A 22503-nucleotide genomic window follows, 5' to 3' on the forward strand; every position below is an offset into this window, starting at 1 on the left:
AGATAAAACTCCCATCTCCCTGGGACAGAGCACCTGGGGGAGGGGGTGGCTGTGGACACAGCTTCAGCAGACTTAAACATTCCCCTCTGCTGGCTCTGAAGGGAGCAGCGGATCTCCCAGCATAGCTCTTGAGCTCTGCTAAAGGACAGACTGCCTCCTCAACTGGGTCCCTAACCCCCGTGCCTCCTGGCTGGGAGACACTTCCCAGCATGGGTCGACAGACACCTCATACAGGAGGGCTCCAGCTGACATCTGGCGGGTGCCCCTCTGGGTGAAGCTTCCAGAGGAAGGAAGAGGCAGCAGTCTTTGCTGTCTGCAGCCTCTGCTGGTGATACCCAGGCAAACAGGGTCTGGAGTGGACCTCCAGCAAACTTCAGCAGACCTGCAGCTGAGGGGCATGACTGTTAGAAGGAAAACTAACAAACAAAAAGGAATAGCATCACCATCAACAAAAAGGACATCCACTCAAAAATCCCATCTGAAGGTCACCAACATCAAAGACCAAAGGTAGATAAATCCACAAAGATGAGGAAAAAACAGCACAAAAAAGGCTGAAAATTCAAAATACCAGAACACCTCTTCTCCTCCAAAGGATCACAGGTCCTCACCAGCAAGGGAACAAAACTGGATGGAGAATGAATCTGATGAATTGACAAAAGTAGTTTCAGAAGGTGGGGAATAACAAACTCCTTCAAGCTAAAGGAGCATGTTCTAACCCAATGCAAGGAAGCTAATAACCTTGAAAAAAAGGCTACAGGAATTGCTAGCTAGAATAACCAGCTTAGAGAAGAACATAAATGACCCGATGGAGCTGAAAAACACAGCACAAGAACTTCGTGAAGCATACACAAGTATCAATAGCCAAATAGATGAAGTGGAAGAAAGGATATCAGGGACTGAAGATCAACTTAATGAAATAAGCCGTGAAGACAAGATTAGAGAAAAAAGAATGAAAAGGAATGAACTAAGCCTCCAAGAAATATGGGATTATGTGAAAGGACCAAACCTATATTTGATTGGTGTACATGAAACTGATGGAGAGAATGGAACCAAGTTGGAAAACACTGTTTAGGATATTATCCAGGAGAACTTCCCCAACCTAGCAAGACAGGCCAACATTCAAATTCAGGAAATACAGAGAACACCACAAAGATAATCTTCGAGAAGAGCAACCCCAAGACACATAATTGTCAGATTCACCAAGGTTGAAATGAAGGAAAAAATGTTAAGGGCAGCCAGAGAGAAAGGTCAAATTACCCACAAAGGGAAGGTCATCAGACTAACAGTGGATCTCTCTGCAGACACGCTACAAGCCAGAAGAGAGTGGGGGCCAATATTCAACATTCTTAAAGAAAAGAATTTTCAACCCAGAATTTCATATCCAGCCAAACTAAGCTTCGTAAGTGAAGGAGAAATAAAATCCTTTACAGACAAGCAAATGCTGAGAAATTTTGTCACCACCATGCCTGCCTTACAAGAGCCCCTGAAGGAAGCACTAAACATGGAAAGGAAAAACTGGTACCAACCACTGCAAAAACATACCAAATTGTAAAGACCATCAACACTATGAAGAAACTGCATCAACTAATGGGCAAAATAACCAGCTAGCATCATAATGACAGGATCGAATTCACACATAACAATATTAACTCTAAGTGTAAAGAGGCTAAATGCCCCAATTAAAAGACACGACTGGCAAATTGGGTAAAGAGTCAAGACCCATCTGTGTGCTGTATTCAGGAAACCCATCTCATGTGCAAAGACACACACAGGCTGAAAATAAAGGGATGGAGGAATATCTACCAAGCAAATGGAAAAAAAAAAAAAAAAAAAAAGCAAAAGTTGCAATTCTAGTCTATGATAACACAGACTTTAAACCAACAAAGATTAAAAAAAAAGACACAGAAGGGCATTACATAATGATAAAGGGATCAATGTAACAAGAAGAGCTATCTATCCTAAATATATATGCACCCAACACAGGAGCACCCAGATTCATAAAGCAAGTTCTTAGAGATCTGCAAAGAAACTTAGACTCCCACACATTAACAGTGGGTCACTTTAACACCCCACTGTCAATATGAGACAGAACAATGAGACAGAAAATTAAGAAGGATATTCAGGACTTGAACTCAGCTCTGGACCAAGTGGACCTAATAGACATCTGCAGAACTCTCCACCCAAAATCAACAGAATATACATTCTTCTCAGTACCACACTGCACTTATTCTAAAATTGACCACATAATCGGAAGTAAAACACTCCTCAGCAAATGCAGAAGAATGAAAATCATAACAAACAGTCTCTCAGACCACAGTGCAATCAAGTGAGAACTCAGGATTAAGAAACTCACTCAAATCCGCACGAGTACATGGAAACTGAACAATCTGCTTCTAAATGACTACTGGGTAAATAACGAAATTAAAGCAGAAATAAATAAGTTCTTTGAAACCAATGAGAACAAAGACACAATGTACCAGAATCTCTGGGACGCAGCTAAAGCAGTGTTTACAAGGAAATTTGTAGCACTAAGTGCCCACAGGACAAAGCAGGAAAAATCTAAAATTGATACCCTAGCATCACAATTAAAAGAACTAGAGAAGCAACAGCAAACAAATTCAAAAGCTAACAGAAGAGAAGAAATAAGTAAGATCAGAGCAGAACTGAAGGAGATAGAGACATGAAAAACCCTTCAAAAATTAATGAATCCAGGAGCTGTGTTTTGAGAAGATTAACAAAATAGATAGACTGCTGGCCAGACTAATAAAGAAGAAAAGAGAGAAGAATAGGCACAATAAAAAAATCATAAAGGGGATATCACCACTGATCCCACAGAAATACAAACTATCATCAGAGAATACTATAAACACCTCTAAGCAAATAAACTAGAATATCTAGAAGAAATGGATAAATTCCTGGACACATACATCCTCCCAAGACTGAACCAGGAAGAAGTCCAATCCCTGAATAGACCAATAACAAGTTCTGAAATTGAGGCAGTAATTAATAGCCTACCAACCAAAAAAAGTCCAGGACCAGATGGATTCACAGCTGAATTCCACCAGAGGTACAAAGAGGAGCTAGTACCATTCCTTCTGAAATTATTCCGAGTAATAGAGAAAGAGCAACTCCTCCTTAACTCATTTTATGAGGCCAGCATCATCCTGATACCAAAATCTGGCAGAGACACAACAAAAAAAGAAAATTTCAGGCCAATATCCCTGATGAACCTCGCTGCAAAAATCCTCAATAACATACTGGCAAACCGAATCCAGCAGCACATCAAAAAGTTTCTCCACCACGATCAAGTTGGTCTCATCCCTGGGATGCGAGGCTGGTTCAATATACACAAATCAATAAATGCAATCCATCACATAAATAGAACTAATGACAAAAACCACACAATTATCTTAATAGATGCAGAAAAGGCCTTTGCTAAAATTTAACACCTCTTCATGCTAAAAACTCTCAATAAACTAGGTATTGATGAAACGTATCTCAAAACAATAAGAGCTATTTATGACAAACCCACAGCCAATATCATACTGAATGGGCAAAAGCTGGAAGCATTCCCTTTGAAAACTGGCACAAGACAAGGATGCCCTCTCTCACCATTCCTGTTACACATAGTACTGGAAGTTCTGGCCAGGGCAGTCAGGCAAAAGAAAGAAATAAAGGGTATTCAAATAGGAAGAGAGGAAATCAAATTGTTTCTGTTTGCTGATGACATGACTGTATATTTAGAAAACCCCATAATCTCAGCCCAAAATTTCCTTAAGGCGATAAGCAACTTCAAGCAAAGTCTCAGGATACAAAGTCAATGTGCAAAAATTACAAGCATATTTATACACCAATAATAGACAAACAGAAAGCCAAATCATGAGTGAACTCCCATTCACAATTGCTACAAAGGGAATAAAATACCTAGGAATATGACTTACAAAGGATGTGAAGGACCTCTTCAAGAAGGACTACAAACCACTGCCCAAGGAAATAAGAGAGGACACAAACCAATGGAAAAGCATTCCATGCTCATGGATAGAAAGAATCTATATAGTGAAAATGGCCATACTGCCCAAAGTAATTTATAGATTCAATGCTATCCCCATCAAGTTACCACTGACTTTTTTCACAGAATTAGAAAAAACTACTTTAAATTTAATATGGAACCAACAAAGAGCCCACATAGCCAAGACAATCCTAAGCAAAAAGAACAAAACTGGAGTCATCATGCTACATGTCTTCAAACTATACTACAAGGCTACAGTAACCAAAACAGCATGGTACTGGTACCAAAACAGATATATAGACCAATAGAACAGAACAGAGGCCTCAGAAATAATGCCACACATCTACAACCATCTAATCTTTGACAAACCTGACAGAAACAAGCAATGGGGAAAGGATTCCTTGTTTAATAAATGGTGTTGGAAAAACTGGCTAGCTGTATTCAGAAAACTGACATTGGACCCCTTACTTATACCTTATACAAAAATTAACTCAAGATGATTTAAAGTCTTAAACACAAAACCTAAAACCATAAAAACCCTAGAATAAAATCTAGGAAATACCATTCAGGACATAGGCATGGGCAAAGACTTCCTGACAAAAACACAAAAAACAATGGCAAAGAAAGCCAAAATTGACAAATGGAATCTAATTAAACTGAAGAGCTTCCCCACAGCAAAAGAAACTATCATCAGAGTGAACAGGCAACCTACTGAATGGGAGAAAATTTTTGCCATCTATCCATCTGACAAAGGGCTATATCCAGAAATTTGTTAAGAAACTTAAACAAATTTACAAGAAAAAAGCAAACAACCCCATCAAAAAGTGGGTGAAGGATATGAACAGACACTTCTAAAAAGAAGACATTTATGTGGCCAATAACCATATGAAAAAAAGCTCATGATCACTGGTCATTAGAGAAATGCAAATCAAAACCACAATGAGATACCATCTCATGCCAGTTAGAATGGCGATCATTGAAAGTCAGGAAACAACAGATGCTGGAGAGGATGTGGAGAAATAGGAACACTTTTACACTGTTGGTGGGAGTGTAAATTAGTTCAACCATTGTGGAAGACAGTGTGGTGATTCCTCAAGGATCTAGAACCAGAAATACCATTTGACCCAGCAATCCCGTTACTGGGTATATACCCCAAAGGATTATAAATCATTCTACTATAAAGACACGTACACACATATGTTTTAATTGCAGCACTATTCACAATAGCAAAGACTTGAAACCAACCCACATGCCCTCAGTGAGAGACTGGATAAAAAAAAATGTGGTCCATATACACCATGGAATACTATGCAGCCACAAAAAAGGGAGTTCATGTCCTTTGCAGGGACATGGATGAAGCCAGAAACCATCATTCTCAGCAAACTAACAAAGGAACAGAAAACCAAACAGCACATGTTCTCATTCGTAAGTGGGAGCTGAACAGTAAGAACACATGGACACAGGAGGGGAACATCACACACTGGGGCCTGTGAGGGGGTAGGGGGCTAGGGGAGGGAGAGCATTAGGAGATATACCTAATGTAGATAACGGGTTGATGGGTGCAGCAAACAACCATGGTACGTGTATACCTATGTAGCAAACCCACACGTTCTGCACATGTATCCCAGAACTTAAAGTATAATAAATTTTTTAAAAAGCATAATACTCGATAGGTAGTTTTTCATTCCTTGATTTGGAATGTTTTAAATATTTGAACCAAACATGCACTCCAAAACTGCACCTAACAAAATCATAATTATATTCTTAATATCATTAAATACCCAATCCATGTTTAAATTACCCCAGTTGTCTCAACGACAGATTTTTCACGTTAGTTTGGATTAACAGTCAAACTGATGTGGTTGTTATAATGTTTACTTTGTTATGTAACCATTCTTTGTGTAAGAGCCTGTGTGTGTGTGTGTGTGTGCATGTGCATGTTAGGTAATTTTTTGCAGAGGAAAATAATAATATGCAGCACTCTTTGTATTTTGCTTAGTGCTTCATTTTGTGTCATTTTATTTATTTCTGTACCAATTCTTTTAAACTAATGTTGAGATCAAGGATATTTATTAGCTTAGGTTCATTCTTTTAGTTTCTTTTAATAAAGCAAAAATTCTTTTAAAAAAAACCCTATAATAGTCAGAAAATAAAATTAAAATTTGGAGTGATTATAGTGACAAAGATGTATAATATATTAATTTTCAGGATCTTATAAAAAAACAAAAAATTATAGATAAGAAACAACTCCAAATGCTATGACTTTCAAAATTGCTTCCAGCTGTGTGCAGAGAATTCACCGGCCGTTATCAGAAAGATTACAGATTATTTCTGTCTTTCCTCAAACCTAAGTTATTAAAGTTTAAAATCTATTTGGGAACTTTTTGAAGGGTCAGTATGAATTAGCCCTCCTCTCTGTTCAGTCTCCATGGTTCTTCCAGGCAAGGAAACAATAGCATTTAAAACATACCAACCAAGAATGTGCCTGGGGATAGAGCAGCAAGGCTGTTTCAGAGTCTGGCCAACCCACACACAGCCTTCCCTGTCAACGACATCCCAACCCCTCCATACCCTGACTGACAGGTCTTCTTTCAGGTCACTAAGGTGTATATGGTTTTGGAGAACAGAACCGAAGGTGAGAAAAGGACAGAAGCAAAGGAAAACAAAACAAAGCCAGACCTGGAGATCATTTTCAAACTCTTCCCTCCTCATATAAGTGCTGCCCCTTTTTTCTTGTTTGTTTTTATACATTATTGTTTGCCCCACAGGCATCAAGCTGTTAGTGTGTACAGGAGGGATTAAAGTGAGACTGCATGTTGGATGAAATATAAATTTAAATTATACTTCTGTCAATTTGGAATCAGGGATTGTTTCTCAAGGTCTCCCCAAACACTTAATTTCAAATGAGTCTTCATTTATTACTTCAAGAAAGGCCAAATGCATAATTTATCAGCAGCTTTCAGTCAATATACCCTTATAAGCATGTTTCCCATGAGCCTTCGAGTAAAAATATGTTATGCTAATTCTATTAGTTGGGTACACAAGAGCTATCTAAGAAAGTAAACAAGCTTTAAAAGGAGACACCTGTGAACAAAGAAATACCTGTCAACCTACTGCCCAGGGTCAAATTACCAAGGGAACAAGGAGGTGGTAAAGTTGTCTCATTATTTATGCCCAGAGTGTCTCTCCGACTGGAACTCTGAGACACCCAGTGGCTCTGTGTGGTGACTCAGGGGTAACGTGACACTGAGTGTGACTGTGAGCTGGAGAGGGGACTTACCGGGTCTCCAGTGGCACGTTGCTGTTTAGTACCCAGCTGTCCTGAAGCTGAACGGACTCTGGTGTGGTGGCCAGGTCATTGGGCGCTGGGGCCGGGGCATGGATCTGACTCCGCCGATTGGTCAGTGAGTTCCTGTTGAGGGAGTTGGCAGATGAGTGGTGATGGGACAGCGTGTGGTTGTGAGGGGGTGGGAGAGGGGGCCTCAGAGTCGACTGGCTGTGGTGGTTTGGAGGACCTGAAAAAAAAAGGAGAAATGACTGTCAGTGTCTGCAGATTCCAGTCTCAGGCACTCTGCAAACCTCTGGAGGAGAGTTTGAAACCAAAGTCTCCAAGCTGACAATTGCTGAAAGCCACAAGCTAGAGCGACAGATAAGACTGCAGCAGGCATCCCAGAGTTAGTTACAAATAAATAATTGGCTTTGATTTGCATTTATCCACACACATCAAATGAAGAATAATGAGAGACTAGTTTAGCAAAACCAGGTGGATAAGGGCTGACCAGAGGAATTACTTGAAACATATTAATACTGTAATGAAAGTAACATGACATTCAAGGCTGATCACTGCCGTAGCAAGTCCCTATTCCCTTTCCAGGTAAACTAGTACACTGTACACATTCTTTTCAAAAATTTTCTCTTTTGAAGATATTAAGAATATGGCACACTCTACGTCAGGGAGTAGCACCTTTAAATACCTGTAGGGACCAGGCAGGAGGGTGGAGTGGGCTAGCTATGGACTGAGCTGAGGTGGAGAGGCTAGGGGGCAGCCCTCACTCAGCACCAGGTCAATTTGGTCACATGGGAATGAGGGACAGAGCTCAAGGCAGCCGTAATTTCTAGTTTCTCTAGAAAAGCTGGAAATCTGGACTTGTAGATAAAATTTCCTAGTTTTTAGAGATGCTGACAACTCAAAATAAGATTTATATATATGTATGTGTGTGTACACATATTTGTGTGTATATGTGTGTATATGTATAATATACACAATACATATAAACATCATCTATCTATCTATCTATCTATCTATCTATCTATCTATCTATCTATCTATCTATCTATCTTTTTAAATGAGAGTGAACAAAACACACCTGTGAGCCCGCTCAGCTCAGCAGGCTGCTAACTTCTCTCCTCCGAGAGATGAACCCCGAGGACTCAGTCTCTGGAGAAGGTCATGGCAGATGTTTTCAAGCCATGACCCTGACTCCAAATGGCATCCTGCGTTTTTTAAAATGACAAAATCCTCTATCCTTGCAGGAAAAACAAAGGAGAGCTTTCCCTTGGAAAATATCCGCTTGTAGATATCGCTGTCTCTGACAACTCCACACAAGGTTTTCCTAGCAACCGATTCTCAATCTACAAAATGAAATATTTTAAGCATAATGAAAATGAAAGTAGTTCGCTATGCGATGAAGCCTATAATTTCGTTTTAATGGATGCTGAAACATGACTTTTAATTTGTGTCCTTTGAGAAAGTTTATTTTTTGAAGCTTCCAGTCAGGGCTGGCAGCTCACCAGGTGACTGCTGAGCCTTGTCATTTTTGGCCCCTGCCAACTTTAAAAATCCTCAGCCCCTGCTGTCCTGGCTTTAAGAAGTTGGCTCAAGTCATTTAAACAAGCAATTTGACACAAATTTCAACTACTTGTCTCCTTATGTGGCCGGGCTACATCTCCAAAAGGTGTAATCTACATTCTGGGGTTCCTGTGCCGGCTGCAGAAACATTCTGAAGAAAAGACAACATGTCAAGAAGATACTAGGTTTGGAGAGCATCCTGACCAACAAAAACAAAAGGAAACATACGGAGGAAACAGGTTCCTTGAAGTTTGCATCTCTAGGCTGAAATTACTTGGGTGTTTTTTTTTTTTTTTTCTTTGTGATGTTTAGAAAAGGACAGTGACAACAAAAACCCAGTGGGAAATACCACTGTACAGTTGTATAGATTTTAAATTGTGTCCTCCAAATGAACCTGTAATTCCTATTTTACATTATGCATCAGTGACATTTTAAATATATCTTTGGGGGAGTTTCATAGCTGTAGCAGGCTATTATATTTCCTGGCATTGTTGTCTGTCTAGTAATGTATTATTACATAGTTATTTAGCATTTGTCTGTCTCATATTAGTGGAAAGAGGTGGGAAAGTGGGGGTGAAATGATGTAATAATGATCCTTCAGGGATGCTATCCAAGCCCTTCGCACACACGGTTAATGAATTCTCATGCCTTTCTTTCCCCCTCTCTCAACTCCCATCCAAGTGGTGTCATTATTCGCCATTAGTTAGGTAATTACGAGACTTGCTTCAGGAAGATGGAGTGGGTCAGTGCACAAGTGAGAACCTGCCCTCTCCAGCCCTAAGTCCTAACTTTCCATCTCCCTCTGTCCTTGCCCCCGACACTCCCCTCTCCAGACCACACACTCTTCTAAAGCACAAAGAGGCCATGTGAAGGATTTAATTCCCTAAATGAGATACCAGACCCTCCTGCTTCCTGTTGATTCACTCTGAGCTAAGTTCTCCTTGTCTACTCCAGCTTGTGTGGCCCTCGTGAGGTCCATCTGTGTTGTGCGTGGGCAGAATTCCTACGGTTGCTTGTGTGCTTCTCTTCCCAGGGGGAAGAGAAGCTCCGACCTGGGTGCTGTGTGTTGTGTTCCAAATAAAATGAATTGGGAATTTTCCAGTTAACTAGAAGAGACGTCAAGTTCTCTTTTCATTTATCCTAATGAGAAGGCATAGAGCTTCCTTGGGGAAATGGAGAAGGAAGAGTAAGGGAAAATGGAAGAATACTTAATTCTCCACTCACCCAGCCCTCCTATAAAGCAACATGATATTTCATTGCAAATAAATCAAATTATTGACAGCAACAAAAACAAAAATTATCCAGCATTCTCAGTATTGGAAGACATTCTCCTCCTAACTGTTGCTCATTTTCACCACGGCATTGATTATATTTGCTCATTTATCTATCTATCCTGAAGTCATATTTTCCAACGAGGTGCAGGAGGCAGAAGGAAAAGACAATTACAATACAGAGTGGTAAATGTGACCCCTGGGATATATACAGAGGAATGTGGGAACATCTAGAAGGGGCATTTAGTTAGAGGTTAGGAGACAAAATCTACAGAACTGGGTTCAAGAATTGAGTCTGCCACTTTCTAGTTGTGTGAACCTGGGCATGCTACCTCATTTCTTTCATTCTCAGCTTACTCATCTGCCAACTGGTGAAAACAGCAGTAACTACCCGCTAAGGTTGCTGTGAAAGTTAGAGAGGAAGGATGAATGTAAAGTGCTAAGCATGCTGCCTGATGGCTGGCAAGTCCTTGAAAACCAAGTGCAGAGAACAGTGACAGGTTCTTTCAGGGATGAAAGGATGGATAAGACATAACCGCAGCTCTCAGGGAGCCCAGATTTGAGTAGGAAAATTAAATCCAAATTTCATCTATCTAGGGCAGATGTCACAGACTGACAGCCCTCAAGCAGAATATTATCAAAAATTCAAAGCTGAGATTTTGCATAGTGTTCCAGATTTCTGACTTCTCTTGAAAGCAAAACCAAACCCCAAATAAGGAGTCTGTATCCTCTCAAAACAACTGGATAGAGCTGAATGCTGTGAAGGGTGGGGTGGCTTATCTGATTTGCCATCAACCCCAGCGATCCCTGTTCTCTTAACCTAGCTGGCTGTATGCATTTACATTTACTGACACCTAATAGTATGTTTTTGACTCCTAGTTTCACTCAGGTGCCCTGGCATTCGGTGTAAGTAACGTACCTCTAGTATGAAACACCTCTGTTACAACAAATGATCACAAGCAACTTTTTGTATTTCTCACTTTTCACTACAGTCATCCAACACACTTGCTGGGTGGGAAGGTTTTTCTGTTTCAAAAATGCAAACAATGGCTGACAACATGCCTTCTTGCTTTCCGAAAAGTCAAAATACAAGAAAAGCTCTTCTGTAAAGCAACTGATATCTTCAACCTACTCTGATGGGAGATGAATAACTCAGCTGGATGAAGGAAGCCTCATGTCCACTGTAAGTTCCATACATTTATTGGGTTCAATTAATGTGCATATTATTAAGAGCTCTTCTATTACATAAATATGAAATCACATAGTAATGCAATTTAAAGATAAGAAACTATGTAATGTAAATTCTTACACAGTATCAACCTAATCAGTATGCTATTAGTAGACAAAAGGCAACTGTCATTAATATATTACTGCTGACCTGATACTGCACCTGAGGTACCTTCAGTCCAGAACCTGGAATTTATTTTTAGGTGCTGCATGGCTTTTAGTCCTAGGAAGAAAGAACTGTCTTGTTGGCTCTTTACTAAAAACCAGGGGAGGTCTAGGTAAGGCTCCTGGAAAAGACAAGTGAATTTATAGAGAAGGTGTTTCCTGTGTGTTTAAAAATCAAGGGCTTGAATGAGTACTGCTGTTTGTCCTGCTAAAGAATTGTCTGTGCTTCTCTGCTTTTAGATTTTCTGTGGGACAGTTGCCGCCAGTTGATTTTGAGAGGGATGACAGTCACATAGTCTGTCCTTCCTAAATGCCTACTGGTTGGCAGTGAAACTTGAGAAAAATGAAGCAGTGCTTCTTTGTTGAGTCACAATACCAATTCCAATGAAGTCAGATGTGGGAAGTGAAAAACCTTGGCATATCAACTTTTGTGTTGACTCCATTAGAGTTGCTCATACATCATGGGGAAACAATCAATGTCCACGTTTTAAACAACATATAAAGGGAGAATTTCCGGGGCTCTAAGGAAGAAATTGTTAATAATCGACTATTGTTGTTGCACTCTGCCTAAATAAACAGCTGGAGGACGTGTCTACTCTAGCCAAGGGTCGACAAATAGATGGGGTGGGAAAGCAGAGACAAATTAAACCAGACTTGTCTTGCGCCATAGTCTTCACCAATTTTTCCTGGTGATTAGAAATGATGATAAAATATGTGAAAGAAAAAAAATAAAGTAAGGGCCTGCCTAGCTGCTAATAAATCACTCATTCCTGGGAATGGCATGCCAATGGGTGGTCTTTAACATTTTCAACTCCCTCAGACCCTCAGATGACCAATTAACCACAAACTCTTTGCCTTCCTCTCCTGAACCACCTCTTGGGGCAAGTTACATCTTGATAGCAATTTAAAGATTCTAAAAGAGGAGATGGTGTTGGCAGAAACTTGGGAATCTCTGGTTGATGATAACTGGCACCAGGACATCCTGTTCAAATTTGACCTTGAATTGGCCAGAGGGAATTGGGGGTGAGGAATTTCAAGAATAACAGTGTCTGGTTAGATCTAAGGAGGACAGAGTCTATTGCAGATGTTCAGGCTAGTGATTAGCTTTGAATCTCTACTTGGCCACTGACCAGATGTGTGGCCACTGGAAAGTGATATATTTTTCTTTCTGAGTCTGTTTATTCACTTGTAAAATGGATACAGTAATTTTACTTCTCATACATGATTGTTAGGAGAATCGAATGGAAATATATTTTTAAGGAGCCTAGCACAATTCTTGGTACCTAGCAAGCTATTAATACATATTATTATGATTATTTGATGTAATTAATCATTCTGATAATAATAATGGCAGCTATAGCAACTATGACTCTGAGGAAAATGATAAGTACCTCCTAGGGCACGGTGGGCCCTACTTTTCCAAGTTCTTTGAAATGGCAGCTCTTGGAGGGGGATATTCAATGAACATGTGGCTGCAAAATCATCAACCTCTGACCTCTCCATCTTCAAATTCGGTCGGCAGGAGGGCAGAGTGACTAAGTGACATGGCCAGGAGCTATTAACAGACAGTCTCAAGAGTGTCTCTCTAAGAGCCCACACAAATAAAACTTGGGATTCAGAAATGCTCCATTTCCATAAACAAAACAGTTGATGCTGATGGTAACAAAATGATAATATTGACCATGGCTGCCATGAGTTAAGTTCTCCTTGTGTATCGGGTACTGTGCTAAGTGTTGTACGTAAATCATTTCAATATATTCCCACTTACTCCTAGGGTACAGGTCATTTATCATGCCCATTTCACAGATCCAGTAAGTCAGGTTCAGAGGGGTTAAGTAATGCACCAAATGTCATATAGCTCAGTAAGTGGTAGAGCTGGTACATGATCCCAGGGTCTCTTCCCCTCCCAGCCATATGTAAAGGAACCCAAAGCCAGAACACAGGCACACAGGGAGGAAACAGGTCCCCTGACCTTGCTCATATATGCCTAGCAAATACAGAGGAAAACAGACTTGACTCATTTCTTTGCACATTTGCTTAAATGGCAGAATCCAGTCTTGTGAGAAACTGGAGGGAATCGCCCACCTCAAAGCTCTGCACCACCTCACGGATGCTGCTTGAATCAGGAGAAATAGGCCAGAACAGCCACACTGCAGTGCAATCTCTTTTCTATGCCTTCCCAAAGGCCATCCCCAAACTTCCTCCACTGTGCCTCATCCCTGTCTCCCCTAACCAGCGGCGTGAGGGGCGGCATGAGGAACGAGTGGCAATTAGGCCTGTCAGGGGTAGAACCAAGGGCACACTCCATCCCAGCTTGTCCTGTCCTGCTCTGACCAGAGGTACTTTGCCAACAGCCCGGGGGTGGAGGGAATAGGTCCAAATCCAGCCTCCTCTCATATTTAAAGAGATTTCCTTATTTGTCTCTAGGTATTGGGCACTTTGGACATTGAGCTTGCTTCCTCCTTCTGTCTTAACACCTACAGAATGACTTATCTCCTAAAGAATGGATTTGCATTTTTTGTTACTGACACACATACGGTATTGCTGGCTTCAGGGGGCAGGTGACTTGTCCGTAGTCTTTCTTGGATCTGGTCACTACTATCACAAGCTGCAGCTGCAGCTTTTCCACATTTCAGAGTGGAGGAGAGACAAGAAGGGAGATGAAGGAGTGAGTCAAGGTCTAGCCTCCTCCTTATCTCCCTAGTGCCTGGCTCCAGCTCCAGCCAGTGCCTCTGGCCTAGGTTACACGGTCCTGTATCAGGGGGCTGTCCTTGAAGGAAGCATCCTACTCAGCCTGAACAGAGGGCAGAGAAAGAAAGGGCTGTGCTTGCCTGTAAGGAATGATTTATAGCTCTCTTTCTTACACAAAATATATGACCTCAGAGAAAAACATTCCAAATGTATTCGCAATGACACACAGATCAACACTGCATAGCGGAACATGGGAATTACAGTCACAAGGAGCAATCATTTGCAGGCTCAGAATCCAAAGTTTTCCTCAGCTCTGCTACCTTCATAAAGGACTAGGGTCTGCAGGGACATCTTAGATCACCTAAGTCCAATAGCTCCCATTTAATAAGCACCAACTATGTGATAAGCACTCTACATATTTCATCTTATTTAAAACTTACAGTAACCTTTAAAGCACTTTAAAGTAGATATTGCTCTCCACTTTAAAGATGAGGAGACCAAGGTGCAGGGAGGTTAAGTAATATAATTCTCTCTCCTTAGATTTTGTATTTAACTGTAATATATCTGTGCCCCCCTGGGTGCTTGCTTTGCGCACTGCTTACATTTCTTTTGAAATGCTGAGCACATGGTTTTATATTATTTTTGGACTATCCTGTGCTCTCCACGAGATCATGAGCTCCTCCATTAAAAATAGTCTGTCTCAGTCGTCTGTATATCCCAGCATAAGGCTACAGTGCCTGGTATAAAACTACTGGTGATGAATGAATGAATGAATGAATGAATGGACAAATCATGTCCCTGGGGGTTATATTCAGAGTCTCAGAGGACAGGGATCAGAGTAGATTTCTGCCTCTATCCCTTGTACATTCTAGTTGATTGCTGGAATCAATGATGCCCTCCCACTTAATTCCCTCATTCCTGTTACCTCTAAGGCTCCTTTAACAGGGAGATGGCTAGACACAGAGGGAAGGTGACTTCAAACTCCTCCATCTTTGATTGTTTTTTGGTTGTTTTTCCTGGCACTTGCTGCCTGATCACCTCTTCTGCTTTTTTAAAATAACAGTTTTACTGAGATATCATACAATCCAGCTTTTAAAAATACACATTTCAGTGTTTCTTTAGTATATTCAACAAGATAGGCAACCATCACCATTATCTAATTTTAAAACATTTTTATCACCCTCAAAGGATATACCATACCATTCAGCAGTCACGGCCCAGTCCCTTCCTCCCTCCCATAGCCTCTGGCAAATGTCAGTCTACTCTCTGTTCCCATGGATTTGCCAATCCTGGACATTTCATGGAAATGGCAATTCCCTCTGTTTATTATAACCACGACATCTGTCTGTTGCAGAGCTCCATCAGAGCCAGTCAAAGTTCAATCTCAAACGGGGCACACTGCCTAGCACTTATAAAGATCTTCCCCTGGCATCCTGAAGCATGTCCCCTGCAGGCCTTTTTTTTTTTTTTTTTTTTTTTTTTTTTTGGCTGAGACCCTGCTGCTGTTCATATTTTTCAGATGAAGATTGTTAGGTGATGGCATTTGAGAGCCAGTTGCACATGTGAATGTCTGAGGGAAAGCCTGGAATTTGTTCTAGTGGTCCAGGCATGGCTGTAATCACCTAGCCAGGCACAGGCAGGGACATTTGTGGGAGGGGAAAGGAGAAAGGAGAAGAGGACTCTTGAACTGGGTACCAAGTCAGTAGCTGCCCTTGGGTTAAGAGCTTAATAGTTATTGTGAATTTGGGACCATCCCACCCCAGTAGGGCACGTTCTTACACATGAGGGTCAGAAAGGGATTTTAATCGTAGGTGCCACATCATTTGACTATTGCCCCTATACTCATTCTTTGCCTTCCTAAATCATCAGGAAAGTATTACTTGAGATCAATGTCAACTCCATTAGCTACTTTCCAAGTGACAAAGACAAAATAAAAAAGACCACTTGAAATACTTGAGAAGAACCCTTCTAAAGAGAAGATTTTATTACACAGTTACGTCTGAGCAATGCCTATTTGAGCATTTCAATAAATCTACATTACCCTAGGTATTTTGGCATCCTCTGGGAGAGGAAAGCCTATCAGTAGAAAGTAATGATTTTGGGTTTTTCAATTGCCCTAAGGATCTTGACAATACTATTAAGACCCATGCACTCCCTGTCGAGAAGTTTAGGAGTGAAATTATTAATATGCCCAGACGTTATGTTGATTGTTGTGCTGTAGCAGAAAATACTCTTTCTGTTATGTGAGCAGCATTATCACTTTCCCAGGCAGAGAATTGCATCAAAAATTTAAACTCCTCTCATTCCAGCTCATCACATAGCTTTTCAAGGTCTTATTGTAAAATAGGCTGGGCAAAATTTGGATATTTCCCTACCCATGAAAGATAATATGTTTTTCAAAGACCAGGCTATTTTTTTTTTTTTAAAAAAAGCCAAACCTCACGGTGGAATTCTCTTCTACCAAGATGCCATTCTTTAGGTCTTTAACTAGATTTTCCTTGGGGTTTATTTCATTCTTTCTTTTTCTCTCTCTTTGAGATGTTTACAGTGCTTTTCCCCAAACACAGAAAGAGGATCAAAACAAAGATAAAATATAATTTTCATTTGAGATTGCACCTCTGATGAACAGAATAATGGAAACAAACTCTGATCTACACCATTCATTAATACCAAGAGTGGCCGAAGCACACCAGTTAAATGGCAAGGATGGGATAAAGGTTCCTGGAGCATTTTCACTTCAAAGCTCAGCAGAATTATTTACTATCTGGGTGACCTTTTCCCAAAATCTCTCCTGGTACATGCCTTATAGGGCAAGGGAACAAAAGTTTCTCCATACTATATAAACAGAAGCCAGCTGAATGTCAGACCTTGAACTGCATCTGGTGTCATGTCAAGTGACAGTTGATGTCATGGGATGTAAAGACATATCGCTGGAGATATTTTCAGAACCCCCTTTTTGCCTTTAGAATGTACACACATACACATGCATGCACCCAGACAAGTAATTACTCAAGACAATCAAATATCTGAAGAAACATCCACTGCCTAAGATTACATGGCTCAAGTGCTGTCAGAGAGAGCGCTCTCTGGATTTTGCTCATAATTGTTTACTGGTTTCTTTCAAAGTTGTCTTGGAGTTGTCTTTACCTCCCAATTAAAATAAAGCAGACCTCCCACAGTGCTCAATACCCTTCTTATGATGCTGCATGAATGATGAGTAGAAGTGCTCCGCTGCTGAGCAGGCCAAGAGGAGAAACCCCTCACCCCCACCTTCAAGATCCCCAGGATGCCACTAACTTTTAGAAAAAACTGGGACCACTGGGAGGCCAGTGTGTGCTCAGCCCTCAGTTTTGCAGTGGGAGGAAGAGGCATTGCCGTTAGGATCACTGGGTCCCACGGTGCTCCACTGGAAAAAAGGTTTCTTTCTAGCAAGGGTTCAGGATGCCATTTCCAGGGCCTTTTCAGTCTTGAAAACATTGATTTCTCCAGTTTTGCCTGGAGGACTTCTGAAGTTAGACAACCAAAGTTTTGAGGTACTTAACCTCTGTATCCTCATCTGTAAAAGGTGGTTAAGAACAGTTCCTACTTGGTAAAGAGAGTTACATGAGATACTATGTTTAAAGTGCTCAGAAAATGCATTACAAATAGGAGGCCATCAGGAAATGTCAGCATTTATTTTCCCCAGAATAGGCTAATTATTTATTTATTTGTTTTTGAGATGGGAGTCTCACTCTGTCACCCAGGCTGGAGTGCAGTGGCACCATCTCGGCTCACTGCAACCTCTGCTTCCCAGGTTCAAGCGATTCTCCTGCCTCAGCCTCCTAAGTAGCTGAGACTACAGGTATGTGCCACCACATCTGGCTAATTTTTGTATTTTTAGTAGAGATGGGGTTTCCCCATGTTGGCCAGGCTGGTCTCAAACTCCTGACCTCAGGTGATCCTTTTGCCTTGACCTCCCAAAGTGCTGGGATTATAGGTGTGAGCCACTGTGCCTAGCCTATTTTTTGAGGTGGTGGAGACAGGAGTGACATAGACCCTGTGATTTAGATTTTTGTGTGTGTTGTTTTTAAGAGGCAGGGTCTTGCTCTCAGGCTGGAGTGCAGTGGTACAATCATGGCTCACTGTAACCTCGAATTCCTGGGCTCAAGCAATCTTCCTGTCTAAGTCTTCCAAGTAGCTGGGACTACAGGCCCACACTACTATGCCTGGCTAATTTTTTCTTTTTATTGGTAGAGATGGGATTTTGTTATGTTGCCCAGGCTGGTCTTGAACTCCTGACCCCAAGCAGTCCTCCCACCTTGGCCTCCCAGAGTACTGGGAATACAGGTTTGAGTCACTACACACAGCCAAGATTATTATTTCAATGACTTGAAAAACTTTCTGTTGCCAGATACTTTTAAGGTAAATAGCACCTTTAAGAATAAGGGACCTTTTTCCTACTGAGTTATAATAACTCCAGGCCTTACAGGATATCAAAACAATCAGTGCACTTATTTTTCACATTTGCAGTTTAAATACACTGAAATAAAACTATCCAATGGTGGACAATGTGAAGTGCCTTATAGTAGCTTTTTTCCTTTGATAAATTCTCTTGTTCTTTTATTAATTAGCACAAGGAAGACCTGTGTTTCCTTGAGTTCTGGTAGTCCTGGTAAGCATCAGCCCCCATTTTGCATGAAAAACCTTATAATAAAATCAAAGTTTTCAAGTTTCTTCGGCTCATTTATGAGATATGCAGGTTGCTCTATCATTGCAATCCACTGTTGAGCAATTCACTGACGTCCTGAGTTGTTCATCACATTTAGATGGTTTAAGTCATGAATTAGCAATTTGTTTCTCAGGGCTTCTTGGGTTACTGAAACATTCTAGTATTTATCATCTCAAATGGGATCATTCTTAATCCCATAATGTAGAGAGGGAGTCATCTCTCACGTGAAATAATCAGATTTGGCGGAGAAAATAATTTCCATTTCTAACACTGCCTATCTGACACTTTAATAGTGTAGTCTGGAAAGGCTTCTCGATAAGATGATATTTGATCAGAGACCTGAAGGAAATAGAGAGAGAGCCATTCCAGTGTCTGGGGGAACAATGTTTCAGGCAGAGGGAAAAGCAAGAACAAAGGCATTTTAAATCTGGGACTTGTGTGGTGTATAGGAATTGCCCAGAATATCAGCCTAGGTTCGTCTCTTTCCTGCAGATTTAAGTCTAGTCCTTGAAGAAAATATTGCAAGAAATAAGAAAGACACTGATCTGGATCCTCACTGGCCTCTGCCTGATTTGGAACTGGCTGAGCAGGCTTCTGTTTGAGGCTCTTTGCGTTTGCTGTACCCTTGGCCTGGAGATACAGATAATTGAGTAGCTCACACCTTCCATGTCTGCAGGTCTCAGCTCAAATGTCATCTTTTAAGACCTGCCTTCCAAGACAGCATCAGTCATCTTATCCTCCTTCCATTGCTTTCTTTTTCTCTAAAGCACATATTGGCACCCATTTTTAAAAAACTCATTTGTCTTTCTGCAGCAGAAAGTAAGTACCTTGAAGGCAAAGATGCTATTTTATTCTCTGTTGAATCCCTGACTCTTGGAGTACTTGGTAGACACAATAGATGGTTGTTGAATGAATGACTGAATTAATTAATTAATTATTGACAAATATGGCAAGAACAAAGAAATTGGAGAAATATTCCAAATTCCATCAGAAATGAAAGTATGTCCAAGTATACCGTGGTATCATTTGAGACAAATCTCAAAAGCTTGAACTTCATCAAAGTTCAAGAAGAAAAATTATCATGAGCTTCCTTGCCAAAACACAGCTCTATCTCATGCAAACTGTAGTAATTTTTTCTCTTCCTACAGCAATCCAAACACGACAACAAATGCCTTACCAGCAGAAATCCCCATGGAACTAATGGGAGCAGAGGCCTCCCACACACCCCAAGTGGGAATAGACACATTTCACTTCCAAACTCTGACTAACAGGATCTCCTGTGGCTCTTTCTGCCACCTGAAAACGTTCACTTTTCATCACAAATCTGCTGTGTTAAAGAATCTTTGCTAAAGGCTTCTGACTCAACAGGGTGGGGTGAATCCTGATTCATCTGCGTAGTTGGTGATACAGAAAGGAACTCAGCGTGGCACAGAAAGAGGATGACTTGCTAAGAGTTTGCAAATCAAAAACAAGATATTTGGAATTCTGCTTCTTTCAGGAAGGCTTTTTGGGTTGGATCAGACGAAATCCAATGGCTTCCTCAACCTACGCTGACAAGTATGATGTTTTATGGTTGCTGCGTTCTAGGGCTGACACTGGAGCTAACATCAACACATTATATATTGAAAGACTTTATTTGTTAATTTTTAGCCCACTAAATTGTTATAAGCTTCTCTGATTTATACATGGTGAAATAGAACTTGGATAGAGTTTCCATTCAACGGATTTTTTTTTTTTTTTTTTTTTGTATCACAGGGGTCCCCAGCCCCTGGGCCACAGGCCAGTACAGGAACCGGGCAGCATAGTAGGAGGTGAGCAGAGGGTGAGCTAGCATTACCGCCTGAGCTCCGCCTCATGTCACATCAGTGGCAGCATTAGATTCTCATAGGAGTGTGAACCCTACTGTGAACTACACACATGAACGTTCTAGGTTGCGTGCTCCTTATGAGGATCTAACTCATGTCTGATGATCTGAAGTGGAACAGTTTCATCCTGAAACCATCCCCCTCTTCTGTGGAAAATTTGTCTTCCATGAAACTGGTTCCCGGTGCCAAAAAGGTTGAGGACTGCTGTTGTATAGAACCTAGAAAAGCCATATGCAGGGAGTTACTTGAGAAAGTCTTTTATATTCTCTGAGAGAAATCCAAAGAAGTGACAGTTTTCTCCACAAGATTCCTTTTGCCTTCTGTCCAATTAAATTCCTTACACAAGAACAGTGACACATTAGCCAAGCTCACTTATGACAAACAATTCTTGTTTTTTTGAGACAGTCTTGCTGTCTTGCTCTGTCACCCAGGCTGGAGTGCAGTGGCACAATCTCAGCTCACTGCAACCTCCGCCTCCCAGGTTCAAGCAATTCTCCTGTCTCAGCCTCCCGAGTAGCTGGGACTACAGGTGCATGCCACCACACCTGGCTAATTTTTGTATTTTCAGTAGAGACGGGGTTTCACCATGTTAGCCAGGATGGTCTGGGTCTCCTGACCTCATGATCCACCTACCTTGGCCTCAATTCTTAATCATTGATTTGTTCGTTCATTCATTCCTTTATTCATGTCTTCATTTGTTCACATGTTCCTTCATTCAGCAATTAATGATTGGGCACCTACCCTGGGTCAGAGGGCTTTTGGAGATATAGAGTTCCTGGCCTTGAGGAAGGAAAAGAAAGAGACATGTCCTATGCTGACCTGTTGGATAAGACACAAATACTTCACCTTAACTCTTTTGTTCCCTTGTGGTTTTTAACCACTAAAATACTTTACTTTTCCATGTATGTTGTTTTCATGTTTCAGCTCATGTATAAAACTTTATAGAGGCCATTATGACACACTGCTTTGACAATGTTTCACAGATGCATATTGTTAAACTCTACATCAACGCCTTTCCCCTCTCCTCACCCCAGCTTTATCTCCCAAGGCTAAGTCACTATTCTGTTGGGTCTACACATATGCACATCCCAGGTGTGGGATGTACAGGTTTTTTGCTAACACACCATTTAAAGGATGCATCATGGCACACAGAGCAATTCACAAGAATGTTAATTATTACCTATGGAGAGGAATTGTAACATTTTGATTCATTTGTGTTTTCAACTGAATGTGGTATTTATCAACTGTCTTTTGTGTTTAATTCTAGATAATAGAGCACGGCAAATTGGAGTCTTCAATTAAGCACACGGAATACATGTGCTGTATTGCTTTCTCTGCAAGTTTCAGAGTCAGAATTCCTGCACTGGGTTCTGAGTTGCTGAGTGGAGACTATGATGGAGAGCAGTAGAGACATGTGACTTTCAGGGTACTCTTTACACGTATGAAATGGAGCAAGACGTCTAGATTTATGAAGGAAAAGTGAAAGAGGAGGATAGGAAGATATGTCACCTCCTGGGTTTCCTCCAATCATCCAGTCCTCACCTCTCTGTGTGTCTTTGAACACTCTGAGCACCATCATGCCAGTTCCATGGATGAAACAAATACTCATTGCTCAGCATTTTTCTAATGAAAACACATGCAGTCTGACTGGAAGGAGAAACCACAAACAGAATTGAGAAAAGCAGGCAGGCGAACTTTGCTTTTTTTTTTTTTTTCTG

The 22503-nt window shown here is 41.0% G+C and overlaps 1 protein-coding gene across 6 annotated transcripts in view; it reads right to left on the bottom strand.

The window, feature by feature from the left end:
• The window catches only part of TENM2 (teneurin transmembrane protein 2), a 1303382-nt gene that overhangs the window by 305845 nt on the left and 975034 nt on the right, over positions 1–22503 (bottom strand). For all 6 annotated transcript variants that reach the window (XM_050794625.1, XM_050794624.1, XM_050794626.1 and 3 more), the window contains one exon: positions 7290–7524. In XM_050794625.1, the coding sequence (XP_050650582.1) occupies positions 7290–7524 (235 nt within the window). The remainder of the gene's footprint in view (positions 1–7289; positions 7525–22503) is intronic.

The sequence above is a fragment of the Macaca thibetana genome, chromosome 6 (assembly GCF_024542745.1).
Source record: "Macaca thibetana thibetana isolate TM-01 chromosome 6, ASM2454274v1, whole genome shotgun sequence".
NCBI classification, from domain to species: domain Eukaryota; kingdom Metazoa; phylum Chordata; class Mammalia; order Primates; family Cercopithecidae; genus Macaca; species Macaca thibetana.